General features: G+C 44.0%; 1 protein-coding gene across 2 annotated transcripts in view; it reads left to right on the top strand.

Moving 5' to 3' along the window:
* The window catches only part of LOC135920024 (probable 4-coumarate--CoA ligase 1), a 102,714-nt gene that overhangs the window by 22,991 nt on the left and 59,124 nt on the right, over positions 1 to 20,599 (top strand). For both annotated transcript variants that reach the window (XM_065454090.2, XM_070534797.1), the window contains exons 3-5: positions 1,697 to 1,898; positions 7,891 to 7,994; positions 14,737 to 14,939. In XM_065454090.2, the coding sequence (XP_065310162.1) occupies positions 1,697 to 1,898; positions 7,891 to 7,994; positions 14,737 to 14,939 (509 nt within the window). The remainder of the gene's footprint in view (positions 1 to 1,696; positions 1,899 to 7,890; positions 7,995 to 14,736; positions 14,940 to 20,599) is intronic.

The raw sequence follows: 20,599 nt of genomic DNA on the forward strand, positions 1-20,599 counted from the left end.
TGAACAAGAAAGAACATAGGTCCGAGAACACCCATCACAGCAAGGATAATAAAACACTGCTGCGCAGCCCGTCTGTCATACAGACGTACTAAACTTTTTTTTAAAGTGAACTAAAGGAAAGGTTACCCATTTATAGTTTGCTGCCCCTTCAACCTTTTCACTTGTTTGAATATTGTATTTATGGTCAACAATGTGACTCGTTTTCTGTGATTCCTTGGCTGGGATGCAGTTTTCAAATGAAGCGCGCAGTGATACATCCTTATTGTGCTTAACACCATTCGTTTATCCTAAAGGCCTTGTTTTATTATTGTTCACATGCCCGTGCGCTCATATTTTCAAGCAACTACCATTGTGTGCAATTGCCAACATGACCGACATTGTTCTCGAGCTTTCTTATTGAGTAATTGCGCATTAATAATACAACTGCTTTCAGAGCAGTCACCGAACGATAACAGCGTTAATGTACAGTAATGTGATAGATTTTCATGAACCACTAGTGTGGTATCCGCTTAAAAAACCCACGTAAAAGACAGTGTGTACGTTTTCACAGAAATTTCACACGCGGAAAGGTTGCTATACATGATACTAGCAGGTATAAAATGTCTAAATCCTTTGCAACGTTACACACGATGCTTAGGTGAATATACTGTTGGTTACACGAGAAGTTATGCACTGCACCTTTCGACTGCAAGGAAGAGGCATTTTATTGGGAAAACAATGAATTCTTCTTGGACATAATGCTGGAAAAGCTTTCAGAACTGGGGCCGCAAAAGAGTCTTAATACACATTTCTGTGTAGTTTTAGGAAAAACCAACATAGAATTAATATTTAACAGTAGTTCACTTACCAGCCGTAATAACAGTGTATGCAGTTGTAAGTGACAATTGTGCTGATCTCGAGCAGTTTTCACTCCGGTATATTGTCTGGTCCACTTCTCACAACTATTTTACACTGCATATCTAGACTTTTATTTTCACTAAATGCCCGACAGTGGCCCAGAACAACACAGAATGAAACATTACGCTCACACCTTCAGCAATATCGAAGTGTAACGCAAGTTCCAAGTGGTATTTATTGATTTTTTATTATTTCTTTCATTTGTAGGTGTGATATACATTTCTGGATGTTCTAAATTATAACATTAGTAGACAACACTTACGATACAGTAATGCACACAACAAGAAATTTCTCTAGCAAGGAATATGATGCAAAAGGCGCATCTATGGCACCTGGCTACCCTGACTACTTTCAATCGTTAAGTTATGATCTTTTTCGTAAAACATGGAAACTTGCCTTCACTTGAAAGCAACCTTTGAGATAAGCGCTGAAATTCAGTGAAAGAAAGGTGGGCGTTAACAGAAGAGAGAAACATGCGTGCGAACATTCAACACGGGATGATTCACTTATGCATTTCTTTTTGTGGCCAAGCGCAAAAACCTGACTTCGACATTTTTGCTCGGGACACACATATTTTTTTTCGAAAATTTCCTGAATGGCATAAGGAACTTGATATCTAAATGCCGACTGGTTTCGGCAATGTACGTTAGTAGGGCTCGCTGAGAGGTCACATAGAGCCAAGAGTGAGGGTCCAGTTGCCTTGTGAGATGAAGGACTGTTGTTGGCAAACAGGGCCATCCGATCTTGTTTACATAATCTGCAATTTTCATGTGTAAAATAAGTGTATCGATTGTTTCAGGTCGATGACGTCACCAGTGTAACTCGTACCGAGGTCTTATCACGAATGCAACGTTACGCTGTGGGCTTTCGTCGGAATGGAGTCGTTCCCGGAGACCGTATCTGCATTCACCTTAAAAATTCTGTGGAGAATCTGTTAGCCATGTACGGCTGCATCTTGGCTGGCGCTGCAGTTGTCTTGGCTAAGACTTCACTCAACGACAGTAAGGCTACAATAAGAAATAGAATTATTTTGAAGTCCTTGTATTAGTAGATAAGACCTATCAGAAATTACTATAGTGGTGAGTTTTCCGCTGAGCAGCCATGCGAAAGTTAACATCACGGCCAACTTCTCAGAGTGACTAAGAGAATGAACACTGTTTGGAAGCTAGAGACATAGGTAAAACAAAGGGCATTTTATTTTGTTTGCGCCACCAAATCAAGAAATTTGCTAACGCCAGCTGGAATCAGGTAACCCTAGACAGAAGTAACTAGAGATCGCGGGAAGAGGAATCCGTTATGCAGTCGCCATAGAAACAATCTGATGATGACAATGAGCTTCAGCGATGAGTGGGGCACGACTAAATACAACGACGTAAGTATACTAGAGTGCGACTAGCTGCAGTAGCAGCTCTATCGACACGCATATTCCCTGACAGATCCACGAAAATGTATATACCTAGATAGTTATAAGTGTCGACTGACGAGAGAGCCGTGCAATTAAGATAGCTGCTAGCATTGGAGATGTTAGGTTAACGGAATGCACGCGTACTTTTCCATTTCGTAACATTCAGGTTCATGAGCAAGTCAGTGCATAATTATTACACATTATTAAGCTCGCATTGAAGGCTGTGGCTGTCAGTTCTAGTGTGTTTTTGGTAAAGTGCCCAAACATCCTAATCGTAAAAGACGTTAGACAGCTGGGAATATCCTTATTATATGCAACAAAAAGCAGAGGACTTAACACTGATATTTCAGAGACAGCAGAAGTTACAGCAGAAGAATACGATGAATGATAACTAACGGTAACATATTCGATTCTGTTGGAAATGAAGCATTTTAACCAACTAGGTACAAGCTAATCAATATAAGGCCGACAAAGTTTCTAATTGGGTAATTCGTGTAATATTGGCGTAAAAAGTCCTCGCGTAATCAAGAAAACTGCAGTCGGATTCAGTTCTAAGTTTACCATTAGAAAGCACGTCATCAGTAATTGACACAAGCTCTGTTTCACAAGTAAATATTTTGTAATACCCATGCGGATAACTCCTAAAGAAACTGCTGGTTTGCTGAAAGTCAACTCTATGCAAATATGACCAGCCGTGGTTGCTCAGTGGCTATGGTGTTAGGCTGCTGAGCACGAGGTCGCGGGATCGAATCCCGGCCACGGCGGCCGCATTTGAATGGGTGCGAAATGCGAAAACGCCCGTCTACTTAGATTTAGGTGCACGTTAAAGAATCCCAGGTGGTCGAAATTTCCGGAGCCCCCCACTACGGCGTGCCTAATAATCAGAAACTGGTTTTGGCACGTAAAACTCCTTTATTTAAATATTTGTTATGCAAATATGGTATGTGTTCAAGCTTATGCAGGAGTTGCATATTAAGCAAATAGGTTGATAGCTAATAAAACAAAGATTAGCTGATTTGTAGACACCACGTTCTGAATATTTGGTATCGCAGGAACCAGTAGCGATTGGCAGGAAATTTCTGCAAGGATTACCGATCATTTTTTAGTGCAGTTAAGCATATTAGAATTGATAAAATTGCTTCAGGCGGATTAAAAGATTTCCGGGTTGCTGACCATTATAGAGATTCCGAAGCTGCCAATAAGAATATCACCCGTAGATAGTGAGTTAAACATTAGAATATATGGAAGCGGAATAAAGCACATGCTGGAAAATGACGCAGATGGGTTACCTAAGGCAGTGCTTCAGTGACTGAAAGCAACAGGGATATTGTAGAGGGTTAGTTAAATGTGCCTGCTTTTAGCATCGCCAAATTCGCGGGCGCTAGTTGCAATCGATTGGCGCAGGACCGGGGTGATTGGAGATAGCAGGGAGAGGCCTTCACCCTGCAGTGCACATAAAATAGGGTGATGATGATGTTGATGATGAATTTTTTTGTAGATTCATGTTTAACACATGAATTTTGTCTGCTTTATATGTGCTATTATTCAAATCCACATAAATGTTATTCACTTTATATTGCTGAGTTCCACAAATGTTTTATTTGGCGAACTTTTAATTAAAAATTTACGACTTAAATATAAAATTCAAAACCAACAGTCGCTAGATTTTCAGTTTTTTCTTTTAAATTCAGCAAACCTCACCAAATTTTGTGCAGTGCTTTTCGAGAAGAACAAATGCTCCTTTTACATGTATATATATATATATATATATATATATATATATATATATATATATATAGATATATATATATATATATATATATATATATATATATATATATAAGAACAGCCCAGCTAAAGCTTCCTCTTAAGAAAGAGAAGCGGTCAGATCTGTGAGTTGTTAAATTCACGGCACATTACGATACTCAGTAATGCAAAATTTGATCGCTGCTCTATACGTGTTTTCATTTCTCTATATATATTGGTGGCGCACAAAACCTGTCTCGTACGGCACGTTGCAAACGGAGCGAAGGATGCCGAGAGGCAGCCCGTTGGTAACACGTCGGCGTGAATTACAGCAGCCGCCATTGACAGACATCATGAAGCGCTTTGTTTCCATACAGACGATTGGATTCGATTTATTAATCACAGCCTTTATAACGGACAGGCACCACAGTGAAAGAGAAAGTACCGATGCATTTTCTTTAGCAGGTAAAATCAAGATAAGCCGCCATGGTTGCTTAGTAGATATGGTGTTGGGCTGCTATACACGAGGTCGCGGAATCAAATGCCGACCACGGTGGCCGCATCTGGATGGGGGAAAAACACGAAAATACCCGTGTACTTACATTTAGGTGCACGTTAAAGAGCCCCAGGTGGTCAAAATATCCGGAGTCCTCTAGTACTTCACTACATAATCAGATCATGGTTTGGGGAAGTAAACGGGCATGATTTTTTAGCGGATGAATCACAGCTAAGTACGTGCAAAAATAAGGTAATTCAGACAATATCAATATCAATATACTTGCACACACTCACACCAGGTTTGATGGTGAATATGGAAGCACCATGGCGCACCAGTAACTAAGTCGACTCGTGGTTGTGGCCACTTGAGGACCATTAGATAGAATGGGTGGGCTGAAGCCAAATGCCGGCACTAGTATAGTGCAATCTGTAGGTGCTAGTGTCATTATCCGCGCCTGCGCAGTGCAGGACCAAGTGTTCAATTGTCTCTTTGTCCGCATAAGATACTCTACACATAGCACTTGCCATGCTGTAGTCAAACCACCGGCGGTGCTTTGCTCGTGCCAGCTCGTGCCTCGAAAGGAGTTTGTGGGCTACACTGTTACGATAGAGGGATTTCAGAGGAATCTCTTATTCGCATTCCCTATGGAGTTTAATTGTGGACTTCGCCTCCATGGTGTCACCGCCTCCGTCTGCCGTACCAGGCTCTCGCTGCTATTGCCCACTTTCGCTCGGTTTCCTCGACCTTGTACATGGCTCACGAAAAAACCCGCTTTCTTGAGGAGCTGCTGAAGCGTTTTTGTCCACCTGCTGCGGGTGCTGTTGCGGCACACATAGTCAAACATTCGCCAAACCCGTGCTACTTTGGCGCCATCTCGTAGCCATCGTGGCCTCAGAGCCCTTCGTGCGTTGCACTTTTTTCTTCTCAATCTTTCCCCACACCCTTTTCTTCCGCTTTCCGCCTCATTGTTCCGCTGCGTACTCCTCCTCCCCTTTTCCTCCTCGCGCTCTATTTGCTGTCACAGTCTTTCAAGCACCGTTCCGCTGCGCGTTCGCTTTTTCATCCTTTGTTTTGCTCCTTTGCTTGGTTATGAGGGATACCGGCGCTCATCAGAGGAACGGGAGCCTCAATGTGGCACTCTAAATCCAGCAAAAATAATTTTGAAGATGCTTATGTTTCGACTTTAAGAGCGGAACGTGATAGCATTCGAAGATCCCAGACTGCTTCTCACACTTCGCAGCAACAGCAGCTGATGTAACCGTAATGTTTACGGGAAAATGCTGACCGTGAACACTATGTACGAGGGCGAGCTTACTGATAGAAACGCGGCCTCTTGCGTTGACTGCGATGTGGCGGAGGCGACCGCCATCTGGAGGTGTTGCAAGGAACCCAACGTGATGCTCCGTAATGTGCTAGATTTGCGCGCGCCAGCGCTCGCAAATATAGGACCCCGTGACTGCTTTACGAATGGCAGAAACGCTGGAAAGATGGTTGTTTGAGTTTACGCGTAATAGAATTATGTTTTCTTGAATATTCAAAATACAATTGCATGCTACCATCCCTGTAGTTTGCGTGTAAGTCGTACTTTGTGATTTTCTCACATATTTTACTTTCAAAAATTCAATCAAGTTCATTAAGTTCTTCGCGCTAGCTGGAGGATCTACATCTTTGGGTATGCATGCTTGGGTTTGCACGGTTCGGCATGATGTTTGCCGAGACGACGGTCGACGCTGGATGGCGACGCCAGATTTTCTGCGACATGGGGTCGTTAACGCTATCACGTTAATACTTCGGAAGCTGCCTTAAGGGAACAGTCGTGGAGCGAACCAATATGTAGTGGCTCCTTATTTACGCGTTGCTGAGCCAAACTTTCTTCACTAAGTTAATTAGATAAGCGCAGTGCTGCATATCCCTGGCTGCTCCTGCGCATAGCGCATAGGCAACGCTTCCCTTCTTCGTCGGATGCATGTTTGCAGTCTTCACGGGAACATAAGCAGTTTAGGTGAATGGCGAGCGGCGTCCGGTGTCTAGCCGTTGCACCAATGAGCCCGAATCTCCGCACTGCCATAATGTATGGTCCCATGATCCTCAAAGATGCACCTTTGCTACATAGATAAAACAGATAAGTTCTTTTAAAACTCCTAATTTTGGTCATCACTCACACTCCTCACAAAACCATGAACTTGGGTTTTATTTGATAATTTCACTTTAACATATTGTAGATAGCGAGGTGACTTTTGATTTTTAAATAGATGTTGAGGTCTAGCTTGTGATTGTAGCGTCATTTTTCAGCATTTGCAAACGGCAAAGGGAATTTTCAAGCGTAAGAAAAATTTTAATGTACCTTGGGGCACTTTGCGTACAGCTTCCTATGCGACGCTTCGCGTGAAAAATAAACAAAAAAACGTCGACTGCGCTTTACATATCTGCAGATAGCGAAGCTTCAACTGTGACGTGATAATAAGGACTAAATATGAAAAGGCACGCAAATGCAGAAGAGTGGGAACACGGTAGTTGCAAAGCTGGTTTTTGAAGACATAGATTTCGGTAATTTTTGTCTTCACTATGATGTAGCATATGTATTTGAACACAGGGCACACCTTGGAAAACAGCATTGAAATCGTACTTGGTTACAGGTATAATAATTTTTCTCTGCCTCATAGCATGACTGCCATATACCGGGCGTATATTTTTTATTATAAAAAACTCTGAAAAGCATTTAGGTCAGATAACGAATTCTAGTCAGTGAGCTGTGTTTCTCGATCTCAGAGGAGGGGATCACACGCACACTAGACTTTTTCGATTTAAAACTGATCAAATAATATTTTGTACTATGGGCCGTCAAACTTATGGTAAAGCCGCAATGTTGCTTTACTTTGTTTTGCATAAAATGCCATTTTACACTCTCAGGCACAAATATATCGAGCGATAGTGTATTTCGTTGCACACTTGGGGAATAAGTATTTCGAAGGTGCTGCCGTGACCAAAACTTGCCCTAAGTGCCTTCCACACGCCTTGCCAACTCAACGGCTACAATTAGTAAATGAATCTATAGGCGGAAAATATTATCTTTAATAGTTCACCCAGTAAGTGTTTGTTAATTAGTTGATTCTGCACTTCTGTTTCTGCATAACTTATAAGAAATACCCAAAGCTTCACAGAAATCTATGGGGTCAATCGAGAAAGAAACCTTTGAGCATACAGAAAATTTCACTTAACTCGATGACGGGTTCCTCGAGCTTGTTATACTAGCACAATGCTTAGTTGAGTACAGGATTAGTTTGCTTTGTAGCAGTTTGCTTTGTACGCAGTGTCGTGACCATTTTCTCACAATTCTTTGAAGGTGACCTCCGCTACCAGGCAGACGACAGTGACAGCACGCATATTCTTACGGATTTGGAAAATGCAGAGAAGGTTAAAAGATCAGTGGCCCCACTGTCCATGAAGGTTTGTTTCATTATTCTCTCAATCTTTGCAATTATATATATATATATATATATATATATATATATATATATATATATATATATATATATATATATATATATATATATATATATATATATATATATATATATATATTATTAGGCACGTGGTCGTCTAAAACGATGCCGCGCATGTCGAAACGTTTCTTTTGTTCGGCATATTTCATTTTCTATTTGCGCTTCTGTGTTCCTGCAAAAATTCTGCGGATACTGTTCTGTTTCGTGAAACGCAACGAAGTTGTATCTTTCGTAACGGAGGTGCACTAAACGAGCAAACTAACATTGATTGCACTCCTAATCGCTTGGTCGCGCCCACTTAATCCAACACATTATATTTGAGTAATGGCGACACGTGGTTCCAAGAAGTCTGAAGGGAGAAGCTGCGACCGACCACAGAAATGTGGTTACGAAAGTTGGCTATTATAACGGAAGGCAAAGGTTAGCGTTTATCAGCACGGCAACGAATGCGCCGACAAAGCCACAGCGGTCGTTAAATCAGGAAATGTGACCGAGGTGACTTCTCCACGGTCAAAACAGCGGAAAAGACTGGAGGCATTAAGATAAAGCACGGAAATTATTGCATGCTGAAGAAAGTCGGCATGATCGTCTCAGTCGGCTGTGACTGTCACTGACCGGCGCAAGTAGCCATTGCGGTTTTCGCAGCGTCGTGATATGCGATCAGCGGGTGGTCTTGATGCTCTTAGTACCGATGCTTGCTAATATAGGTCAAAGTGACTTGCAAAAAAAGCAGTGGAGGTCAACACTACATGCAGGATGTTTCGGCTAACTTGGGCAAATTTCTAAAACAACATACACGCAGGGCGGCTTCGCTGATTTGAGCTAAGCGTTAGAAACTACACGCATGGATTTCGACTAACTTGTCTAAAACCTTCAAGAGCAAGACGTGTGTAATACGAATGGAACGAAGTCTGTGTTGTCACCCCCCATCTTGAGCAACCCAAAAACCTCTTTCAATAATAACTGATGTCCGCCAGTTACAAGAGTGAATCGGCTATGTCAGATGATTTCTTCACTGTACGTAACTATACACACCTGATCTGAAGTGAAGGCACTAAAATGACGGAGGACAAAGAAGAAACACACACACACACAGGGCGCCTTAAGAAGAAACACATAGTGAAGAGCCCGATGCACAAGAAATATACGACGTTAGGATGGATAGTTGGGCGTGTTGGTTAAGCATGATCTGAAGTGAAGGCGCTAAAATGACGGAGGACAAAGAAGAAACACACACGCCCTCTGTGCGTGTGTGTTTCTTCTTTATCCTCCGTCATTTTAGCGCCTTCACTTCAGATCATGCTTAACCAACACGCCCAACTATCCATCCTAACGTCGTATACACACCTGTTTTTCTTTTCTTTTTTTGGCAAATTGCAGCGGATTCTGTGGAGGTGCGGATGAGAGCCCTCCTCGGGGGCAAGCGAGCGTGTTCAGACCCTTTGCCATTTAGCCAACGTCCCCTAGATAGCACAATGCCAGTGCACTTTGCTCTGTGAAGCCATGCTAATTTGCCTGACTGGCATAATTAGGCCGTGGTGATTTCGACATCATCGCTTTCGTCAACCTCGGATTGGTAATGGAAATTTTGGTCCAAGTAGCATTATATCCTAAAACGGCGCACATGCCTGATATCTAGAGGCACTGCTTCAGCCAAGTGGGTATAATGCTCTACGTCTAAGCGCGCGGTAGTAGGTTAGAAGTTCACTACTGCAAACGTTGTTCCTTTCAAAGTTGTGTTTTTACATATTAATGTCTTCATGGAGACTACTGAGGGGAAGTTAGAACACAGATGAGAGTTTGCGTGGACAAGGAAACCGCAGACAACGCAGGCTACCGAGATCGAGGATGGCGTGGTTTCGCGGGAACGCCCACTCCCCCCTAGCAACACCTGGCGCGGCAGCTTGGTAGGAGGTGTTCCCTTTCGTGCGCTGAATCACACCTTATAAGAGTAGGAGTCGTTTCGTTGCTGCTGACGCCGTATTGTTCCCTCAATGGGCCGGTTGATGATTTAGCATGAAAAAGTCAGGACGTCTTTATACATCGATGGTTAATGGTCGGTCAATCGCCAGGTGGTTCAGCACCGGCGCACTCGAAGCATTCATCATAGTTGGGCAATTATTTCCCAGTGCTTACCATATCATAGTAGCAATATTTTAATACAATGTATACTGCAGAATAAATATGAACCTTCATAAAGGGCTAGTTGCTGAGATACCAGTCCAGTATTATTAATTTCTTTTTAACGAATGAAAATGTGCTCTTCTATGCTGGCATGGGCCAGTGAATAATTAATGAGCAATTGCCATTTTATTCTCAAAAATGTAGTTATTTCCTAAGGAAACCGCATATTTGTACAGGAAACGGTGTCAGGTGATTTATTTATTTATTTATTTATTCATTTATTTATTTCTGATACCTCAAAGGTCCCGAAGGTATTTTACATGAGGGGGGTGGGCGTACATCTTACTCAACGTAAGTTAGTTCTTCGATGATGCATTTAAAATGAAGAGGGCTTTCATGAAAACAGTTGAAGCTGGATAATCTCCTGAAGTACGAACAAGAAATGAAGACAGGTGAGTGGTGGTTCGGGATTGGTAGGTTAGCCGTTGACTTGATTTCTGTAGTACAGAAAGTGAATAAATAATCAGAGAAAATGAACCGCGATGCGCGGTTTTGAACTCCTTCTCACATGTTTATTTGTTTAGCTTGGTAAGGGCGCCAGAAAAAAGAAGCCTATTTATTTTATTTATTTATTTATCAATACTGCAATCCCCATTGGGGATTTTAGCAGGGTGGGAAACAATACATATGTAAGGAATATTATAGTATAGGCAACGAAAACAATACTTTTGGTGAGGCGAAAGTGCATAGGCTCGATGCTTGACAAAGGCAGGAGGAAGTCGGAGGTTACGGCAAAATTAGCCAAGCATGCCGTTAGCATGGTTAGTTGTGTTAATGTGTGCGAACTATAACATATCGGAGTGAAGGCTGATACTAAAGTATCTAAGCGCTAAACACTGAGTACATATTCAAGGACGGGATAAGAGCTCGTGCGGTGTAATGTAAAAGGGATGGCTTGTTAGTACTCAAGCACATGAACCATTTCTTTGCACAGTTTCGATAAGATGAATATCAGTTTAAATACCTAGTACATCGTCATTATTACTAATTTCTCGATAGAGCACGCATTCACCAGCAATTATAACCGTATTTCTGATGAAATGCTAGTTGGTAGGTCGTTAATATATACAACGAAAAGCAGGGAGCCAAGTAGCATTCCCTGTAGAACGCTAGAATCTACGGGGGAAAGTGCAGGAGAGTGACCATTAGCATTGACAAATTGTTGTCAGTTAGATAGAAAGCTACATATCTAATCAAATGCGTGGCGGTTAAGATTTAGTATCAAATGTTCTTGAAATAATTAGTTGTGAGGAACTTTAGGGAAAGCCTTCTCGAAGTGACGGAGAAACACATCAACGGGAGTGTTAGTGTCAAGACAAAAACTGATATCGGTAATAAAGATTGCAAGTTATGTGTCGCATGAGAGACCTTTTTCGAAACCATGCTGGTTAGGGTGATAAAATTTACTGAAAGGAGAAAATTTACAATTTGAGGATATAAACGTGCTCCAATAATTTGGAACAAACACTTGTCAGGGATATTGGACGGTAACCTTTAGGTGATAATGGGTTCCCTTCTTTCTGAAATGGAATGACCTTGCCTACTTTCCAATCCAATGTAACCAAGCCAGAGGCAAGGGACTGCTGAAATATGTACGACAAAACAATGTTAGTAACGTGTTTAGTATTTTCAATATTTTTGAGTGTACACCATTCACCCCGGCGAATGATGTTAGTTTCACGGAGTAGATTTTTTTTAGAAATGGCAGTATCGTCGAAGGTAATTTCTGGTAGCAGTGGATGATCTGATAGAGGCAGGAGAAGCAAGGTGTCAGATGGTTCGCTGGTAAATAATGAACAGAAAGAGCTATTAAGTACATGTACAACGTTCCGCGCAGGAGTTCGACATTTCTTGTCACCGAACGCTAGGGTGTAAGAGAGGGTGGGTTTTATATAATTCCAGAACTTCTTTGGAGCATCTCGTATCGTATCAGGTAAACTTGAATTAAAAATGGGATTCTTGAGCATCAGGAGTGAGTGACAGGAAGAGCTTTTCGGTGTCGCGATAAGTTTCCTGAGCACGTGTTGTGTCCACCAGTTTTGCGCGTGGGAATGGAGGTTTCTTTTTGTTCTTAAGTCGTTTTAATGTTCTGATAAACAACGGAGAATGAGTTCGTTCTGTTATACTTATGGGAGGAACGTGGGCTTCAATTAGGTAGTGCAGCTTGTGTTTAAAGACACACAAATTAGTTTCAACATTGCGCTCAGAATAATCAAGCAAGAACAAGTCAGAAAAGGTTGAAGGCTCACCATAGATAGCTTCGTAATTTCCTCTGTCGGAAAGCGTTAGTGTTTTATTTTCCTTTTTGTTTTGAGTAGCATAATTTTAAAGGAAACATGCATTACTACATGGTTACTTACACATCTCAGGAGTAAAAGGAAGCATAACCTATCAGGTTGAGATGTAAGTAGAAAGTCAAGGATGTTTGACGAATGTTCTGTCACTCTTGTGGGCACTGAAACAAGTTGTGTGAGTACAAATGTTGGCCACGTGTCACTGAAGTAAGCTTCCTTATCGGACTTAGACAGCGTTAAATCCAGATCATCCAGAAAAATATTTGGAAAATTCAAATCCCGAAAAACATCGATTTGAACGTTAGGGTGAGTATAACAAATTGTGTTCAGAATATTCTGAGATTCTGCGACGCAACGCGCACCTGCTTCAGGAGGCCGCTAACAATCGCCGACAGGCATGGGAATCTGACGTGCGCCGCACAACACAAAAAATACCTCAAGTGGTGTCTGAATAATAACAACAGACGTAAATCCCTGTACGCAGCTATGAGCACACCCCCACAACGCCTTCCTTTGGAGTTTTGGCGGAATATCTCGAACTCAGGAAAATACAATGAGAGCTCAATTTCAGAAACTGTCGAGTGTAGCCGCGTTTCGGTAAAAAGAGCAAGTTTACATTCAGTAGATTCAATGATACTTCTTGGTTGGGCTTGGGTATGATGCTACAAATGTTTGTAGAGACGGCGAAAATAGGGGTAGGGTTTAAGTGGACGCGGACAGGGCGTCAGGGTGATGACTGTTGTGGAGCGGAACCACGTTTTGTGAGCAGGGGTCGTACACATACGTGAGTTTGCCGAAAAGGAATTTGTTGTAACGTAGTCTGAATGGTTTGCCCTGAGTTCTTGCGAATTCATATAGCTCTTACCGCGCAAGGCGTGTGTTCGGTGAAAAGTCTTCGTTAGCGGGCTGGTTGGTCCCTTTTAACTTTCCCATGTTTTTGACCAAACGCCCTCCTTGTCTTTCAAATGTGACCCACCCACTATTATAGGTATGTTTAGGTTAGGTACGGACTGGCCTCTGCGATGTGCTCTTCCGGTTTCTTTAGGTTCCCCTTATACGTTCGTGTATTCCTGACAAAAGTCAATAAACTAATTTTTCCCATTCAGCTAACGCCTCAGTGACGCAATCCCTTAGGCCGAAGAACACAAGATTTGATCGGCGAGCTCAATCTCCCGGATCGTCTATTCTGTCCGTAAGCGAAGGGGTTAGCTGTGAATTTTGCAAAGCCAGTGTACGCACACTTCCTACTTCTCCTTGGAGCGGAATGAAAGTCGAGCAATCGGATTATATTTTAGTTAGCTTTTGGTGATGTCATCTTTGGCTTTATGGTTTTTGTAGAGATTTCAATTCGTTAAAGATTGTCGCCTGACCGGCTTGCAGGTCCTTAAGGGCGGTTAGGATATCTGGTGATGATTCGGCTGCTTCTGAGCTCGATCGAGTAGAAGGGCGAGGGTTCTGCCCGACTTGCGAGAAGCAAGAGATTAAGTAGTACTGAAGCACAGACGCATAATGTAGTAGCACAAGAGCTGGGGCTTGGCAGCCCTAACAATGCCATGTACGAGTACGTGGCGCGCAGAGCGAGTAGGAGTTGTTGGTGTGCTGCGAATCCCACTGGAGTGCCCATGGTTAACACCCATCATTATGTCCAATAAAAACGAGGACATGACGGTTTCAGTGACATGCACGGAGGCTAGCGCTCCGGAGATCAGATACGGCGCATATAGTGAGCTTGCTGAGAAACATTGGTGTTCTGGAAGGCATTGACAGACGGGAGCTTCCCTCCGGAAGTTTCACGAGCAGCGGCAGGTGGGTCTATTAGCTGCAGTGCTTTCCAGCGATAGGGCACCACATCGTTGACGGCAACACAAGGCAGACAGGAAAGACTGGTCAGAAGAGAGGCCAAGGGGATGCTCTTCAATAGCTACAGGTGATGCGGGTTAGGTGCCGGCCATCGCTGGCGCGCTGCGTTACAAATTGTGGCTCCTAGCAACTAAATTCAGTATGACGTATGCAAGGTTGGAAATATAATCAGAAAACTGTGCACGCTTTTATTTCATCCTTATGCATGCATAAATAGTCATAATGTTTGGCTTTTCTCTGTATGTAACCTTCATGGCGACAGCCAGTGAAGAAACTGAAGCGCCCAGACGTGTCAGAGAGCGCAGATTAACTGCTCCGATTCCTCAATGCACATTTTTTTTTCACCAGGGTCTATTTTGCATGGGACGCACTGCCGGTTTCGTGTCGGCCGCTGAATTCGCTGAGCTGGATGAAAGCGAGTACCAAGAGTGTCCTGTTGATGATCCGAAGAGCACAGTACTCGCCGTGTGCTACACATCGGGAAGCACAGGCCCGCCCAAGGGCATGGAGATTACGCATTACAACTACGTGGCCTGCTGCTACACGTCAATGTAAGAAGCGTAGGGATCACATTTGGTTAAGCGACGACACTGTGGGCGCTGATCATATGAATATTTATGTCTGAGGAAAAGGATAACTTGAAAGGCCGCCAGTTATTTATAATTCTACTTTGGATCTTAATTATTTCCACGCTGATAAAAAACACAGGCAGACACTAGTACAGATCACGTCTACGTAAAGAGAAGCATTCTTTGGGAAACGGGATGTGGTAGCAGCACGAGTAGAGTTGAGTGTGGCACAGGCAGACGAGCAACACGCGAGCGCCAACTGTAAGTGAGATGAAACGAGGCGTTCGATCTGTTGGTAGCTCGGTTTAGCGAGGCCAACAATACACGTTTTGACAGGTTGAGAACGCAGAGTCGAGTGGCTGTATTCAAATGTGAAGTAAGGTTTTCCGTGAGGCTGTAGTTGCGCCCCAGAAGGGCAGCCGCCTGTGTTTCAATAAAGAGCAGGGGGCAGTAATCCTTACGGCGAGGCAAGGCTAGCTAAACACGATTTCCAGAGCAAGGGCCAATAAAATGTCGGACAGTCGCTACATGGGTACACCTCCCCCCCCTTAGAATGCCGGAGGATTAGGTGTGAATGGTGGAAGGAATGAATGGTTAATGTTCAAGACGGGCTGGTTTCACGCAGCCGCACGACACTGTCTCAACGTAGTACTGGCAACTGGCAAAGCAGTATAGTGAGTACTAAATCTATATCACACGAATCAGCCATAAAAAATGCATATCAATTCATTCGTGACGTGTTAGCGAACGCATAAAATTGGGAGCATGAAATTTGCGGTAAAAATTGTTTTTGTTATTGCTCCTTCGTGTGTCAGTGTTACGTACTTGATTAGCAATCGAAGCTTCGGAGCATTGCACTTGTTGAGAGATAAATTGGAGAAAACAAACCATAAAACATCTCTCAGCGCAATTTTAACGAAAAAAATTGCAGCGAGCCCTGTAATATGTGCGACGGGCGACCAACTTCTACGTCGCCGTCGAAAAGGGGAAGGAGAGAGGGAGAGGGTGGGTGGGCACTGCGATTGTGATTTCCGCCGCATGCTACAGAAATCACACATCCGGTGCGATGAATGTGGCATCATGTGAAACAGGTTTAACGAGGAGAGCACATTTCCGTTGTCGCCTTTGCGCGTGATTTATGTTTCATTTTTCTCTTACGCGCCGAACTACGTTTTATGGCAAGTGCAATGTCGCTTCGCGGCGTTTTTCATCCGAATTAACTGCGCCCCTTTCGGATGTGGAAATAGTGTCAACTAAGGTAAAAAGCTTTTTGCGATACCGCCCATTAAGTGCGGTGTGTTAAAAAGAAAGAAGTGTATTCAACGAATTGCAAGGGAGAACTTCATAGGGACATCCATCACTCGACTTTACGAAGTTACGAGCAGTATGTGATGAGACGCGCAATTTGCTGCAGGCCATACTGTACTTAATGGGACACAGTTCACTGATCCTGTCGCCATTTATCTGCACGTTGTAACAAAATCCCTACGCGACTGGTACGTTGTTTCGTATATGCACAACTTGATCGCATTTTGTGATTTAAGTGTTATGTACGCCAAGACATTTGAATTCGCGGGAACGTGGGGCTGCGTGCGCAAGCTTGATTACGAAACATTTAGACTGAGCACAGTTTTTTTGACAAACCTGACGCTAGATTGTGAAATCACATGTTCGAAAAGCAATTTTATTCTGTGGCAAGTTACTAGCTTTTCTTAAGGCGAAAAGCTTTGTTTTCCTCTTTCGTTCGTGTTCGTCGTTGACGGTCGGCCGGTAGATTTCCGATACGAAGACACATATGAAAGCGTGCGTTCTCCTCCTAAACTGAGTTACGGGATGCGTTCTTCGCCCAACGCCACCATCACAGATCTTTGTGGCATACGTGCTTAGTTCGCGTGAGCTTTAATGTGTGTGAAAGTTCAGATGCGTGAGTAGAGAACTCGAAATGAAAATGTGCCGTCACCCGCTTATACGGTGGCGCTTTTAGTTGTGTCTTGTTTAGTCGTTCACTCGCTTTAGTTGCGCATTTGGTCATAACATCACTGAAGTCGTATCCCGGAAATGCTATTTTGGAGCGAGCTAAACCTTCCTCAATGCATGCACCTACCTCTAAATTACTGATAGCAGAACTCCGTTCACGTAGATAATTAATTACGTTACCTTGGGAACGGTCAAGATGAAATATTACCTGTGACCAATCACTAACCTGAAATATAAAAATTCGTTTATTCGACCTAGGCTCACCATGCTGTTGTTTGAGACTGAGTGAAGTGCTGTTACCGCGTTCCCGCTTCGTGAACGGATGCTGAAAAACCGGTTTCATTTGCTATGTACTCACACTCCCGGTGCGATCATTGGCCGCGCGTATTTCGCTCGACTTTGAGGCACGACAGACAAGAAAGCGCCAGCGTATGTATCCGAGCAATTTGAGCGTGCTTGGAAGATTGGCAAGCACACACAAAGGCTAGCACGTAGGTGACACTGTAGCTTGTAATAACCTATGGAACCTTCACCGCAGTGATCGCTCGCCCACTCTGCCAGCCTCTTGCAGTCATAGCTGATAGGCGCCAAGCATTCACCTGGTAAGGTCGGCGCCGAGTATTTAGGTTATTGAGGGTTGGAGGCTGGGATACTTGCGTTCGATGATAAAGGTGTCATTTACTACTTTTCGCAATGAAATCTTGCGACACGCGCTTCAAAAATGTTACGTACCTAATTGTAGCGCACGCGATAGATTCGGAGTCGTCATGCGACGGCGGTAGCACTTGTTGAGGCACCTTTTTTAAATAGCTATCAAAACTAGGAAGAAGCTGCCGTCACTGATTTTGTAGAACCTTCCGCATAAAGATTCTATGCTATACACGAAGTTATTCGGAGCTAGAAAGTCGATGGGAGCGCTCAAAGCGTATCGCCTTGCTACGTGTGCATTCATTGAGCGAATGGTCGTCTGCTACGCTGAGGCAAAGTAAGCGGCGCCACGGTCGAGGAGGGCCCGCGAAAGTGCGTAGAAAGAGGAGGAGCGAAGGCGAATGAGGAGAGTGTCACCACTTTGCGAAGCTTCACGGGTTTTCATCGCTCCACCTGAGCGTCACTTAGAATGTCACTGCGGTGAATTACCACTTTCAATCCAAGTTCTCTCTCTTGAAACAGCATACGAGAAGCTTCCCCGGGGGCTTGTGTTGCGGACGCCCGATGTCCTTCTTTCGCAGGTTCTCATGAGTGTCACTTTCAAGTAAGCATGTTGGGCACGACCAAAGAAAGACTCCGCTATCGCCTGTGTCTTCACATGCTGAGAACTTCGCAGAACCTGTGCTGATGTATGAACAGATCCATCAGGCCCCTATTCCATATGCGGGATGTACGAGCAATCGTGCATCGTAGTTTTAAAGAAGACAGCCTTGACGTTATGGTTTACAGTCGAACAGCGAAGCCTCCAGTATTGTTTTGTCAATTGCATTCGACGCAATAATGAATTGAAGTTGGTAATTTTAACTTTCTGCTCTGAGTGGCGTTCTGTCAATGAATAATTGGTAGAAAATTCAGGCAAACCTAAAAGTACCATATTAAGAGCCGAGCACTTTTATCTGCTCTATTTTTCGCTGCTGACAAAAGTGCCTGCAAAAATGAAAGCATATCACGTGATAACCACCGACCCGCATCAAAACGGAGCGCCATCAGCCATATTCCTCAGGAGTTACTGATCGCACTCTTACGATGAATCGTCAACCACCAGTTCTTTACACTTTCTTTGACAACGCCGTGGTGTAGCGGGCGAGGAACGCCAGATAAGGCGCCAGCTAATGTGGAGCTTGTTTGATAGCACTGTTTTTGATGCGGGAGGACGGTTGCGCATTGATATTTTTTTTTCGTTTTTCTGTAAATTACCTTTTCCAACTAAAGCGGGCAAACAGTACGTTGGTGAAGATATGGTAGCTTGAAGGTTTTCTTTTAATTTCCTACAAATTCTCCATTGTTGGCACGCCATCAGGAGCAGTAACTTAAATGTAGCTAATCGCAATAAGTTATTACACTGAAAGGCGAGCTCGTTCCCCGTTATGATTGCAGCGTTGCTAATCGAAAGCCGCCAGCTCCTCAACGGTACGTGCGACGACTCGCCTGCCCATGTCGAAGCCGGATAGAAACTACTGCGCACGCTAGTCTGCGACAGAGAGTAACTATGTCGCTACTGGCGTTGCCAATCGCGCGCCACTCCTTCTCTCTGTTTTTTTTTTTCGCGCCTGCGCACGGGGTTGCGCCGGATGAGTTTTCAACGTAGAAGCCACAGAAGGAGGGTCGGACGGATGGAAGAGTCGGCTAGCCATACACAGCTTCGCAGTAAAAGAACTGGCCGCAGGTGGAATACGAACCCACGTCTTCGCAGTACGCGCGCGATGCCCTTACCAAGTGAGCTACCACGGCGCAGTCTTCCCATCCACAATCTGGAGTATTTATGTTTCTTTATTACTACTAGAACTAACCCTGAGAGTGTTAGCCAGCAAGACCCCTCACACACACTTCCCAAAAATGTTCGACGACATTCCTTTTCAACATCCTTGTAACTTCTGTATGCACGATGTGAAGGCGTCTGTTCTGTATGCACACGGTGAAGGCGTCGATCAATGAGAGATGCCTCAGCGGTGTGAATACGATGACTATAATTTGTTGCGTGGTCAAGCGGACGGTCATCGCAAAAAAGTTAATTCGCGATCATTTAGCGGTAGGTGACAAAGGTACTTAGTTTGGACAGGGGAAGTTCGCCTCGTCAACGTAATTTGAAGCGAAGAAGACAAGCAAAAGCACTCCAGTAATACGCTGATAGATGAAGAAGCAGCCGCAGGTTCAGGTGATACCTGCCACTCGCGTACATGCTACAGTGGGAGAAATGTAATGTTAAGTGCCGGAAAATTCGTAGAAAAATAATGATTGGGGACCGGAATACCAGTGACGACGATGGTGACAACAATTTACGGGAGCAAGACGCTACGCTACAGAAATACATCAAAACTTCCTTATCTTTTTCACTAGTAGTCAGTTTGAGATTAGGAACTTGACCTCGCTGTTATTTTGTGGCCCAGTTTAGGCGAAAATAGCAAAGCGTAGGACGAGCCCACACCTGCTGTATCGGCCAATTACCGGAAATGAGGCATACATATGGGTTCCGCGAAGAGGGGACGCGGGCAACACTCACGCGTGAAGAGAAAGCGGATTAGTGGCTGCACCGAAGAAAAGGAACTAGAACTGCACCCCCGCTCGGAACAAAAACGTAGAAGGCCCGAGCTGAAGGGGGGCGTTCGGGGAGACGAGCGTGAAGATGAAAGAAGGGGGGTGCTTGATGTCACCGCCACCACTAATGCCCATGCGCTCCCCAAATGTCCCGCCGACCATCTCGGTCTCGGAAATTGGGTGACGCGACGCTGCCCAGCCGGTTTCATGTTTGGCATCCGCGTGAGCCTGCTAAGGATTCCCGTGAAAATGGCGGTAGCTTTACCACTTAGCCGGCTACTGCCGATGAATGCTTTTGTGTGCGATTGCCATCGCGTCTCAATTATGGTGTTTGTATTTCCAGCGAACCGGCACACAGCTGCACGGGAGACAGATTTCTCAGTACTGGCAGGGTAGCCCGCTGTCGAGCGGATATGTAGTTA

This window comes from Dermacentor albipictus, chromosome 3, assembly GCF_038994185.2.
Source record: "Dermacentor albipictus isolate Rhodes 1998 colony chromosome 3, USDA_Dalb.pri_finalv2, whole genome shotgun sequence".
Taxonomy (NCBI): domain Eukaryota; kingdom Metazoa; phylum Arthropoda; class Arachnida; order Ixodida; family Ixodidae; genus Dermacentor; species Dermacentor albipictus.